General features: G+C 54.4%; 1 protein-coding gene across 2 annotated transcripts; it reads left to right on the top strand.

The window, feature by feature from the left end:
• Window positions 1-2,170: 2,170 nt before the first annotated feature.
• On the top strand, window positions 2,171-11,233 carry DDX56 (DEAD-box helicase 56). Of its 2 annotated transcripts, XM_057732235.1 has the most exons (14): window positions 2,172-2,496; window positions 2,601-2,762; window positions 3,347-3,507; window positions 3,648-3,818; window positions 3,934-4,024; window positions 4,617-4,861; window positions 5,174-5,293; window positions 5,821-5,934; window positions 6,032-6,126; window positions 7,212-7,285; window positions 7,429-7,518; window positions 8,203-8,308; window positions 10,464-10,537; window positions 10,953-11,233. In XM_057732235.1, exons 1-14 carry the CDS (start codon window positions 2,437-2,439, stop codon window positions 11,028-11,030), a joined length of 1,641 nt encoding a protein of 546 aa, XP_057588218.1. In that variant the 5' UTR covers window positions 2,172-2,436; the 3' UTR covers window positions 11,031-11,233. The 2 variants fall into 2 exon arrangements, with proteins under 2 accessions (XP_057588220.1, XP_057588218.1); XM_057732237.1 differs by lacking the exon at window positions 3,648-3,818 and having other exon boundaries at window positions 2,171-2,496.
• Window positions 11,234-12,211: the final 978 nt, after the last annotated feature.

The following is a 12,211-nucleotide window of genomic DNA, read 5'->3' on the forward strand; positions in this document are numbered from 1 at the left end:
GACTCATCCAAAATTCTTCAGATAATTTAAAATGGTTCTTAATTTTCTTCATGTTAGAATTAACACAGGGAAAATCTGGTGGCCTTGCAGCTAGTCAGTGTGTGGACCTCTGGCCTGAGGCTCTTGAGGAACATGGGTTGTGTCAGGAAGGGAACACATCTCTGCTCTGTGGCTGTTACTAGGAATCTAGTCGGGAAAGCAGACATTGGAGCCTGGGCTGTGGGAATACAGGAAACTACAGAGAAGTGCTGGGGTGGCCTTCAACAGTCTGTCCAGCTTTGCATCTCAATTATGCTGATAGGTCAGTATGTCCTCGGTTTCTCCTCTTGTGAATTTTTGATAGGAAGGGGAATAGGGTGAGGACGAAGGTGGGAGTATAGCACACCTTTACACTGATGGGGCAGTTGGAATCTCGATCACCAGAGGTTAGGCTAACAGGTGGAGGCTGTGAGGAAAAGAGGATTTCCATACTGGTGTGTGGTATTCACAGACACATGGCCTAGGAAAACTTTTTTAAAAGTTCGGCTACATCCAAGGAATTCTGGTGATGTTTTTTTCCCCAGTACTACCCTGATTCCATTCTGCAGTTCTTGCTTTCTTAGGTTATATAACATCCTCATCAGCCTTCTACCTCCTCACCACAGAAAGGGGGTGTGGCGTAGGACCATTCTTATCCTTGGCCCAGTCTCCAGCTCCATCTTTTGGTCCCAGCCCCACTTCACCTGCCGTGCATGAAGTGCTCTGTTCTCACCCTAACAACGGCCAGAGCCTAACCTCTGGCTCTCATGCTGGGCCCATGTCAGAGCAGATGCATAGGGTCATCTGAGAAATTTATCAATATAGATTCCCGGGCAACACTCGGGTCCAGCTGATTAAGTAGATTTATATTTGGGGTGGTGTGGTAGGCAGAACAATAGTCTCCTAAAGATGTCCAATGAGATGTACTAATTCCTGAAACCTGTGTCTATGTTACCAAACATGGCAACAAGGAATTAAGGTTGCTGTCATCTGTCTAAAATAGGGTGATTATCCTGGATTATCTGGGTGGGCCCAGTGTCATAACAAAGATTCTTTAAAAATGGAAGAGGGAAGCAAAAGAAAGTTGCAGTGACGCAAGGTGAGGACCCAACCCGCCATTAACAGCTTTGAAGATGTAAAAGGGGGCCACAGACCAAGCTGGGAAAGGCATAAAAGGGGTTATTCCACTAGAGCCTCCAGAAGGGACTGCAGCCCTGCCAACACTGTGATTTCAGCCTACTGAGGACTCGTTAGAATTTTGACCTACAGAACCGTAAGATAATAAGTTTGTGTTAAGCCACTAAGTTTATGGTAATATGTTACAGCAGAAATAGGAAACATGAAGGTGGGGCCGAAGAATCTTTTTTTGGCTGTGCTGCGCCGCTTCGGGATCTCAGTTCCCCCAAACAGGAACTGAACCCGGGCCATGGCAGTGAAAGCTGGGAATCCTAACCACTGGGCCACCAGGGAACTCCCAAGAATTTTTATTTTTAACCAAGCTGTGCAGGCAACATGGGCTGCTAGGTTTGGAAGCCCCAGAGAAACCTACCTTCTTGTTTCTCATGCCACTCATTTTTCCAAACATCATCCCTGTACAGTCCAATTGCTATAGCCTGTCCTTTGGGCTGCCTGTGGCCCTGAACCTAAGCCCAGCCTTGGTGGCCTCTGATGTATGCTTGTACACCCTGCGTCACTTGCTTTCTACTCAAGACCATTGCCGCGTTTCAGATTCTCAAGTTTCCACCACGGCTACAGGCAAACAGCCCTGGAACACATGCTGGTGCACTTTTCCTGAGCGTAGTAGGTGGCAGAGCAATTAGTGCTTAAGCATAAACCTAACAGAGATCCCCCAGATGCAGAATGGTAGGAAAAGGGGCAGGACTCACCAGTGTTTCCCAAACGTGGTAAGCTACCGCCTGTTCCTAAGTAGTACACAGACGAGCACTCTAAACATTGATGTATTTGTCAATAGACCTAATGCTGGCGTAATTGCTAAGGCGAGGCTGTTAAAACCAAGCGCTAAAAGGTAAAGCCATAAGCTTGCAACCTGGTGGACAAACTTTCGGGTTGTCTGGCCCGTGTGGGCGGGCGGAGGCGGGCACGGAGGGAAGCTCACCCGCCTCCAGGCAGCCCCGCCCCTGCCGCAGGTAACCCTAACCCAGCACGCCTTTAGGAGGTACAGTCAGGCGACCGGCGAGGACTCCGAGAGCGCCCCGGCCCCCCGCCGCCCGGGCCGCGCTCCTGAGAGCCCGGGCCGCAAGGGCCGCCGCAGCCGCAGAACTCCGCCGGAACAGCGGAAGCCATGGCTTCCGGGAGGTGCCGACTCCTTTGAGGCGGATTGGTTGCCGTTTGACCTGCCCACGCGTCATCGCGTGCTCTTCCTGTCGCGCGTGCGCGCTGGTACTACAGAGCCGCAGCATGGAGGATCGCGAAGCGCTGGGCTTCGAACACATGGGCCTGGACCACCGGCTCCTACAGGTACCGGGGAGGGCTGAGGAGCCGGGCCGACGTGGGGGTGGGGGTGGGAGTGGGGGGCGGCTGCAGGGCAGCGCGTTGCCTGAGCCGTCCCTTGTCTCTCCTAGGCCGTCACCGACCTGGGCTGGTCGCTACCCACGCTGATCCAGGAAAAGGCCATCCCGCTGGCCCTGGAGGGGAAGGACCTCCTGGCTCGGGCCCGCACGGGTTCAGGGAAGACCGCCGCTTATGCCATTCCGATGTTGCAGCTGCTGCTCCACAGGAAGGCGGTGAGTCGGGGGAGGGGCCGGGAAAGAAAGATGCAGGCGTCTGAGTTGTGTCCTCTTGGAAAACTGTGCCCGCCACCCTCACCTTCCCAAGTCTTTCCCAAGAACTGGTGTTTTTTTTGACCTGTTACGTGTGAAGGTTGTTCTGAGAGTGTCTGGTACTTTTGTGGTAAACGGTCTGCACTGGGATTCGGGTTACTTGGGTTATAGTCCAGGCCCTGCGACCACCATTCTTCGTGTAATCCTCAGTAAATCACTTTCTCTTCTTTATACTGTAAAAAGTAGGTACATCTTTTTCTCCCGTTTGTAAGATCATTGTGAAAATCCAGTGTCCTAACTGGTACATTTCAAGTAACTTTGTAACCACGAAGTAAGTTATCCTTTTTAAGGTCAGTGCCTGGGGAAAGAGCCTTTTGATCTACATTCTGAGGTGGGTAAAATAAGAGAAGGGTTGATCAGAGCACAACTCTATTGTTGTGTTGAAGTCACAGCATTGCATCACATAGTCTGGAAAAGGTAGGGAAAAGCATCCCCTGGCCATGATGACGTGAACTGACTAGTTGAAGTCTTTAATTCGTTTCTTGCAGACAGGCCCCGCGGTAGAGCAGGCTGTGAGAGCCCTTGTCCTTGTGCCGACCAAGGAACTGGCACGGCAGGCCCAGTCCATGATCCAGCAGCTGGCTGCCTATTGTGCTCGAGACATCCGGGTGGCCAATGTCTCAGCTGCTGAAGACTCAGCCTCTCAAAGGTGGGTGAAAGCAGCAGTAGGGGAGTGAGTCTGCTCTTGGATGTGGGATTGGATTTGTATGCAGCAAGAAAGAGGGCTAATCTGGGGTGATGTCCCAGCTGCTACCCTCTCCCCGATACTGAGGTGTTGCCCACCTGCAGAGCTGTGCTGATGGAGAAGCCCGATGTGGTGGTGGGGACTCCATCCCGCATATTAAACCACTTGCAGCAAGACAACTTGAAACTGCGAGACTCTCTGGAGCTGCTGGTGGTCGATGAGGCAGATCTTCTTTTCTCCTTTGGCTTTGAAGAGGAACTCAAGAGTCTTCTCTGGTAGGGCAAAGGGGTTGTGAATAGACACTAGGACCTGGAGCGAAGGGGGCCAGTTCAGCTGCCACAATTAGAGGCCTTGGAGCTGGAGCCTGATGGGGCTCTTGTTTCTCTTTAGTCACTTGCCACAGATTTACCAGGCTTTTCTGATGTCAGCTACTTTTAATGAGGATGTACAAGCACTCAAGGAGCTGGTACTGCATAACCCGGTAAGGGCCCCAAGGAAGCGTCTGGAGGCATTGACATGATACTCAAAAGACTCACTTCTTTCTTCTTAAAGGAATCCTTTATTATTTGGGGTGGGAAATTATTGGCTTAGTATTTCTGGTTCTGTTGCGCTAGAAGCTGGTAATTATAAACTACCCCCACATTTGTCCATGGCCCCCAACCTAAAATCACTGTGTAGTTCCAGATGTCTGCTAGGGGGTTCAAACCATGCATCACCTAAAGGCCTGAGTAGGGACCCCCAGGGGGCAGAGAGGCTTCTTTGAGCAGCAGGGCCAAAGTTCTCACCTTATGTGAGCTTCAGAACTCTTGAGAAAGGTTGCTGCTCTAGGGGTTCTTCACTACAGTCATTTGTAGTGTGTTTCCCTTTGTGCTGTGCCCCAGATGTTTGTGTGTAGTTTTATGTCCTCTGTACACTACAATGGTTAGCATGCTTTGAATTCTTACATTACACAGTTGGAAGGGACCCAAGGTGCCCTGCACTAACATGTTTGTGCTTGTGGTTGGCGAGCCAGTGGCTTGCAGTAGCATTTCTGTCTTCTCTTCTTTCCTGACCCCAGGCCTGTCCTCCCCTAGGTTACCCTCAAGTTGCAGGAGTCCCAGCTGCCAGGGCCAGATCAGTTACAGCAGTTTCAGGTGGTCTGTGAGACAGAGGAAGACAAATTTCTGTTGCTGTATGCTCTGCTCAAGCTGTCTTTGATTCGAGGAAAGTCTCTGCTCTTTGTCAACACTCTGGAGCGGAGTTACCGGCTGCGCCTGTTCCTGGAGCAATTCAGCATCCCCACCTGTGTGCTCAATGGAGAGCTCCCGCTGCGCTCCAGGTGTGCCATCTCCCATGTTTTGGTTGAAGATGGGGATGAAAAAGGGAAGGCACAGGTGCTGTTCCTATTTCTTAAGTGCTTAGTAGAGGCCGGGCTCTGGACTTGACTGATCCTCACTGACTTTCTCTCTCCCAACTCTGCGGCACCTGTGTAATCCCATCTTCACCTGAGGAGGTTGAGGCACAGAGGTTAAGGGATGAGTTGAAGGAGAGGGAAGAGTCCGAAAGGATGACCGTTATGACCAAGCAGGGGGCGGAAGAGGGGCCTCCAGCCTGCTCTTGGGGCTGACTTCCATTTGCTTTCGGGCCACAGGTGCCACATCATCTCACAGTTCAACCAAGGTTTCTATGACTGCGTCATAGCAACAGATGCTGAAGTCCTGGGGCCCCCGGTCAAGGGCAAGCATCGGGGCAAAGGACCGAAGCGGGACAAGTGAGTCCACTTTCCTCTCCTCCTGGCCCTCCCCAGGGAGACAGGCTTTTCAGCCTTTCAGAAGACAGTGGAACTAGGGCGTGCGGGCAGAGTGAAGGGTATACATGCACGTGCTCCATGGGCAGCATGAAAGGCCAGACTGCCTTGTTTGTAGGCGCGCCTTCCTCCTGTGAAGGGAGGTGGCCTAGCCTGCAGCAGCTGTGACTTTTGGGAAGGGACTTTCTTAGTGGGAAAGGGGAGCCCCCGGTCTCTGCCTGCCTGATGGATTGGCTGGCTAGGAGTGGTTCTTGGATGGCCTGTGGGCAGTGAGTTCCGCCGTTGCCCCAGAGCTGAGGTCAGGGCCCAGTGTGGCTGCCCCCAGGACCCTAGGTCCTGGAACAATTCTGACACTTAAGAGTCTTAAACGTGTCAGCGTCCTGTAGTTCCATATAAAGCTTTATTTAGAGATCTTGCTGACAAAATAAGCTTGAGAACATGGCCTTGGAGGAGAGGAGGGGTCAGTCTGAGGTTGGGACATTTTCCTGCAGGGCCTCTGATCCGGAGGCAGGTGTGGCCCGCGGCATAGACTTCCACCACGTGTGTGCTGTGCTCAACTTTGATCTACCCCCCACCCCTGAGGCCTACATACATCGGGCTGGCAGGTAGGAGAACTGGGGCATGGTGGGCTGGGCACCTGGACCGCAGGCACACTGCGGGCCACACAGCCAGAGACATGGGCTGGGCCATCTCCCTTTGCAGGACGGCGCGTGCCAACAACCCAGGCATAGTCTTGACCTTCGTGCTGCCCACAGAGCAGTCCCACCTGGGCAAGATCGAGGAGCTTCTCAGCAGAGGTAAGAGCCCAGGCTTCTGCCACGACACTGTAGACCTGGTGATGATGGTGGCAGCAGGGACACTGGCAGGCACCGCAGGAACCTGCACGCTCAGCCTCACTGTGCACCATGTCTCTCCACCTATCCTTGTCCTGCCCTGGTGACAGGCACTGTCCCCCTTCACAGTCAAGCCAGCTGAGGTCCAGAGCTGTCAGGTAATTGGCCAGAGTCATGTTCACTCTCTGCCTTATGGGGCAGGAGAGCTAATGGAAGGGGTTCAGGAGACGGGGATGGGACTGGTGGTGTCTCAGACGATCCTGGGAGAGGGAGCTGTTGGGGGCCGGGGGTGGGGGTCTGCACTGGCGCCTTCAGGGGTTCTGCTGCAGCAGGGCAGCCAAGCAGTGTTCCAGGCTGCAAGAAGAGGATGGTGGCAGGGGTGGGCAGGGCTGCTCCACCACCCAGGGGGTTATGGGCAGAGGGTCCACGCAGGGCTTCTTATGCCACGTGGGCTGAGAAAGGACAGGCTCACTGCCTGGCATTGAGCCCTGGGCTTGTGTAGAAGATGGCCGGGGGCACCCCTTGGCTGGGTATCGAGGGGTGACTCTGGGCCTCGCTTCTCTGTGCCCTGGTTTCCTTACCTGAAATGGGTGATGCCCCCGCTGTGCCGCCAAACACCCCAAATCCCTCCCCCCCCCAGCTGTTTCCTTTTGTCATAAATGTTAGGTTTCCCAGGACATTACTATGACAGACCAGTGTCTGATTGCAAGGGCTGGCGCTCCTTAGTGCTCCTCAGCTGTTGTTGCAGGCACCTCGTGGCTAGAGTGGCCTTGGAGGGGGCAGGCAGGTCCTATGCTGAGGGACATGACGGGAACCCAGGATGTGGGGCAAGAGGCCGCCCTGGCCATAGCAGGGTGGATTGCCTGTCATGAACCGTCCACGAGACCCAGGTGTCTTGCTGCACGTGTGCCTTGTGGGGAAGGAGTGGACGGAGTCCGCAGCTGCCTCACCCCGGGAAGTGGGTGTGGGAGGCGCTGAGCAGAAGGCCTCCGGTAGACCCCGCCCTGAGCCTTCAGCCTGCGGGACCCTCCCTGCGGTCTTCTCCACAGACAACGGGGCCCCCGTCCTGCTTCCCTACCAGTTCCACATGGAGGAGATCGAGGGCTTCCGATACCGCTGCAGGGTGAGTGGGGGAGGGGGTGCTGCGGGGATGGGAGTGCTTGAGGCTCCTCCAGGCCCCAGGGTCAGGCCCCTGCTGCTGAGCACCCTGGCACAAGGGCGGGCTCAGGTAGCCCTGCCACCGTGACCTTTGGCATCTGCCCTCAGGACGCCATGCGCTCAGTGACTAAACAAGCCATCCGTGAGGCGAGGCTGAAGGAGATCAAGGAGGAGCTTCTGCACTCAGAGAAGCTCAAGGTGAGGGGCTGCGGGGAGGGAGGGGCGTCACCCTTCCTGGATGAGCCTGAGAGGCGGCGAACTGGGCAACAAGCTGTGCCCTCAGCAGGTTCCTGGGGAGGAGATAGGCCAAGAGCGCGTGAAGGACGCCAGCTGTCCCGCTGGGCAGGGAACTGGCCTGGCCTTCGTGGTGGACAGTGGCCGTGCCCATCAGAATCACAGCTTCTAGAGTTTATTCTCTTCACACAGTTGTGAACGTACACAGTTTCATGTGTGCCTGCATTCATTACGATTCCCAAGGTGGGAACACCCGGGAGTCCACCCCAGGGATGCGGTAAAGCAAGCTGGGTGCATCCACACAGCACACGTCACAGGGAGGAGGAGGAGGAGGTGGCTATTTGCGTGTCAGTGCAGAACGGCCTGTGGGGCCGTGCCCAGTGAGGAGGGTGTGCTGTGCTCCTGACTCCCCTACAGAAAGGGGAGTGGGAACAGGGACACATGCCTTCCTACGTGCGCAGAGGACTTGTGGGGAAGTGAGAAGCCAGGTCAGGAGCTGCCTCTGGAGGAGGGCCGGGTGACCACAGACGAAGGTGGTGGAAACCTCAGCCTGTGAAATTCTGACACACGGATAACCCATTCAAGACACCCCTGTGAGGTGATAAAAGGAGAACTGAGCCTGCAGTGCCCGCTTCTCTCCCCCACCAGACGTACTTTGAAGACAACCCCAGGGACCTTCAGCTGCTGCGGCACGATCTGCCCTTGCACCCTGCCGTGGTGAAGCCTCACCTGGGCCACGTCCCCGACTACCTGGGTGAGCAAGGGGGACGGGGTGGGCATTTGTTCCAGGGCTGCTGTGTGCGGGGCTGACACAGGACCACGGGGACTGGGCAGTGAGCATGTGCACGAACACAGCTCTGCTCACTCACTTGAGCTCATCACACAGTCCCCCTGAGTAGGCGTTGCTCTCTCTGTTGGAGAGGCAGGAAATCAAGGCAGTACCCAGCATTCAAGGCCAGGGGTTCTTGACCCAGAGCCTGGCCCAATGAAAGAGTGAGCATATACCTAGCCAAGCAGCCACCTGGGTGTGGAAGGGAGTGACTGGGTGTGGTAGGGGGGGTTGAGGGTAGGAGGCAGTGTTGCTCTTGCTGGAGAAGACTTGGGGTAAGTGACTGGGCCAAGCTGGGGTGGGGTGGCTGGAGTCTCTAGAACAGTTGGCAGGCAGGCTAGAGAACAGACCTGCCTGAGCCTTGTAGGGACAGGCAATCTGGGTTGCAGTCGTGAGGTCAAGGATGGACTCCGAGAGTGGTTTCTATGGTGTAGATGAGGCCAAAGCCCGGCTGATGTGTTCAGGAGCTTGGCTGCCTTTACACCTGGGTAGCCTTGTCCTTTGTGTCTTTGGTAATGGGTACGTGTGCCTTTCATGCTGAAGATGCTTAAAGTGGATTAAGGAGGCAGAGTGGGGAGTGCAGGCCCCCTTCCCCAGCACCCCCGCAGTTGGCATAAACTGGCAGGTGTGGCAGAAGAGGCCTGAGCAAGTGGAAGGGAAGGATCCAGGAGAGATGGGAAGACAACAAGTTCCCCCAGGACAGTGAGCTGGAGGGGACCTCAGCCAGGGCCCTGGTCTGAAGAGGGAGGAGGGGTGGAAATGATCTCAGGTGGCTGTGGAGGGGCCATAGCGGATGCAGCTTGAAGTGGGATCTCAGTTCCCTGAGCGGGAATCAGACTTGGAGAACACTGTATCCTAACCACTAGACCACCGGAGACTAGTGGCTAGGTGCAGGGCCCTGGTTCTTGTCTGCTTTGGAGAAAGAATTTAGCAAAAAGGAGAAGAGTAGACAAGTAAAGAGTTTATAGGTGTGACTCAGAGCAGTGAGCTTTGGGGGTGGTTTAAATCATTTAGATGGAAGCAGTTCTCCAGTTTTCGCCTGGCCAGTCCGCTTGCTCTATCTGCCTCAAGTCCACATCTGGTCTGACTCAGGGTCCTCCCAGATGGGTGCGCACGTCTTTTAGCCAAGATAGATTCCAGTGCAAGGGTTTTTGGGAGGTTAGGACACCATATTATGGTCTAGAGTCCCCTCCCCTGAGAGGAAGCTTTTTGTGCATGCATAGTCTGGGAGGTCTCCTTGACCCCAAGAATGAGAAGTATGTGGTCTCATCTTTTACCTAAGCAGGGCTGCGCCCCTCTCTGTTCCTGCTACTCCCATTACCTTGACGTGTCCGCAGGAGACAAGTCCAGCTCCTTTTCTGGTTCCTGTTATTATTTTTGTTTTCAGAGTGTAAATAGGAGGCTAGTTGTAAATGTGTAAACCCAGGGCCCATCTAGCTCCTGCCTCAGGCAGGAACTCCATCCTCTCTGTCACACAGGAGCAAAGTCACTGCCAAAAGCTTCTGGCCTGAAGGGGTCAAGGTGAGGTGGGAGGGTGTGGCAGTGTGTTGCTCAGAGGCCTGTTAGGGCTTGTGCGGCCTGGCAGATGGGACCCTGCGCTGTGCCACAGGCAGGTGGGAGTGAAGGCAGAGGCCAGGGATGGTGTAGCAGGTCACGAGCAGTGACGGTGGCGCCTGACAGGTGAGGAAGGATATGGGAGGGGCCGGATAGGAAGAAATTACTCGTAGGCTTTTTTGTCTTAGCAGCATTTTCTTCCTTAAATTTAATTTTCTTTCTTCTTTTACACACTTACTGTGACAGATTTAAATATTGTGAAGACGTGTTTTAGACAGTGAAAGTCCCCAGAATCCCACCGCTGTGGGTAGCGGTTTTTCTGGTCCTGTGCCAGTGTGGGGATAGATAGTGGTATGTTCTTAGGCATTTTAAATGTGGACTGGAGTGCCAGGCACTGGCTCAGAATGGGAGACAGTGCTCTGCTAGCCGGCTGGCGGGTGGACCTGGCGTGCTGGCTGAGGAGAAGGGGTGGGAGCAGGTGCACTTTGGGGTGGGTGGCCCCTGCTGAGCCGGACATCTCTTCCAGTTCCTTCTGCCCTTCGCGGCCTCGTCCACCCTCACAAGAAGCGTAAGAAGCCCCCCTCCTCCAAGAAGGCCAAGGTATGTCCCCTGGGGCCTTGGTGATAGCTGCAGGGCTCCCCTCCCACCTTGTTCCATTTTCACCAGGATGTGCTCACCCCTTGCCCTCAGGAGGGAGGAGAGAGGTCCCGAGGACAGGCCTCAAACTCCAGGCCTCCAGGCCGCTGGTCAGAGTTGTGGGGGCTGGGGCTCTCCCTTGGCCACTCACAGGCAGGTTCAAGAGCGAACCTGCTGTTCTGTCCCTACCGTCCTCCTCGTCCTCCAAGCTGCGGGAGGAGGAAGGTGGGCCTCTGTGGTGCCTGAAGCAGCTTCTGTCCTTGGTTCACAGCCTGTAGGGCTTGCCAAGTGGCAACACCACCCACTTCTCTGAGTCTGTCTCATTTTGTGCAGACAGACGTCCACTTCCCACAGCTAACCGACAACTTTGCCCCAACAGAAGGCGAAGACCCAGAACCCACTGCGCAGCTTTAAGCACAGAGGAGAGAAACGCAGACCCACAGCGGTGCCCTCCTGAGGTCATCCAGGCAGCCTTGGCCACCTTCCCAGGCCTCTCCCAGGGCTGAGCACAGAGTGTGGAGCAGGCTTCCCAGCCTGGAGGGAGCTTGATTCCCACACTGGGTGGACTGGATTCGGGGCAGGCAGCACTGTGGCCCTCCAGGTTCATGGCCAGGATGGCACCTTGCCTTTAACTACAGAATAAAGATCCCAGCTGCCCTGCTTTGTTCCTCCTGCCTGTAGGAAAGGACCATCCCTGGAAACTTTGGGAATCAGAAACCACTTCCAGGAGGCAGTGCCTGGCTCTCTGCCTGCTGTGTGCGGTGCCTCCTTGGCCAGAAGAGGTCAGCCGTGCAGCGCTGTAACCTGGTAGCCTTCAGGCCCAGGAGACATACACCCCCATCTGGGTCTCTGGCCTAACTGCCAGCTACTTGGTGGCCTTTCTGTCTGGGATCAGGCTGACAGCCTCCCTTCCCTGAAGCTTGGAAATGACTTTTCACCTGCAGGGAAGATGGGCCTTCCTGATGCCACCTCTTTCTCCAAATACAGGCACATTGTAAATTCAGCCTTCCACTCCTGGAACTGCTCTCAACTCTGAACAGCTCTCTCCTCTGCTCCGTTCAGCACACCTGGGTGTGGTGTTAGTTTTTTTTTTTTTTTCCAGTTCAAACTCATTTCCCTTTTATTAAAGTCCAAATCAATACAATACATGGTTTGGTACTCAACAAAGGAAAACTTGTTCAAATAAAGTAATATGTTATCATTAGTATTTCCAGGTGATTGTTTACAGTTAAGTAGCATAATCAATAAATCCTTGGGAAGCGCATCCACAGGGTTTACACTTTGTTAAGGCCCAGTTTGTCTGGAGTGGAGATTGCCAATTCATTTAAAATTGGTGTAAGTTCCTGGATGACATGAGCATAGGTTTCCTTTATGAGATCCTGCTTTATCCTTAACAGCCTCTAGGATGCAAACTGCACTAGCAAAATCATTTAAGCACCTGCATGCCCGCAAAGCAGCATCAGTGATTTTGGCTTCTGGAACCAGATCATAGCCAACAAGCATGTTCATCCCTTTATGCAATTCCCAAGCAACAATATCTGGCTTATTGAAGTATGTCACCCAGCGAGCATCAAACTCATGTGTCTCATGTGACCCAAGGGAGTCACATGCAGCAGCGGGGCTCGAGGGGCCAGAGCG

The sequence above is a fragment of the Hippopotamus amphibius genome, chromosome 4 (assembly GCF_030028045.1).
Source record: "Hippopotamus amphibius kiboko isolate mHipAmp2 chromosome 4, mHipAmp2.hap2, whole genome shotgun sequence".
Classification (NCBI taxonomy): Eukaryota; Metazoa; Chordata; class Mammalia; order Artiodactyla; family Hippopotamidae; genus Hippopotamus; species Hippopotamus amphibius.

Bases quoted from the DNA above. Each gene is read 5' to 3' on its own strand.
- DDX56 (XM_057732235.1), top strand. From the start codon at position 2,437: ATGGAGGATCGCGAAGCGCTGGGCTTCGAACACATGGGCCTGGACCAC. The intron at 4,025-4,616 runs GTAAGGGCCCCA...GTCCTCCCCTAG, and splicing joins AGCTGGTACTGCATAACCCG to GTTACCCTCAAGTTGCAGGA. The intron at 7,519-8,202 runs GTGAGGGGCTGC...CTCCCCCACCAG, and splicing joins TGCACTCAGAGAAGCTCAAG to ACGTACTTTGAAGACAACCC.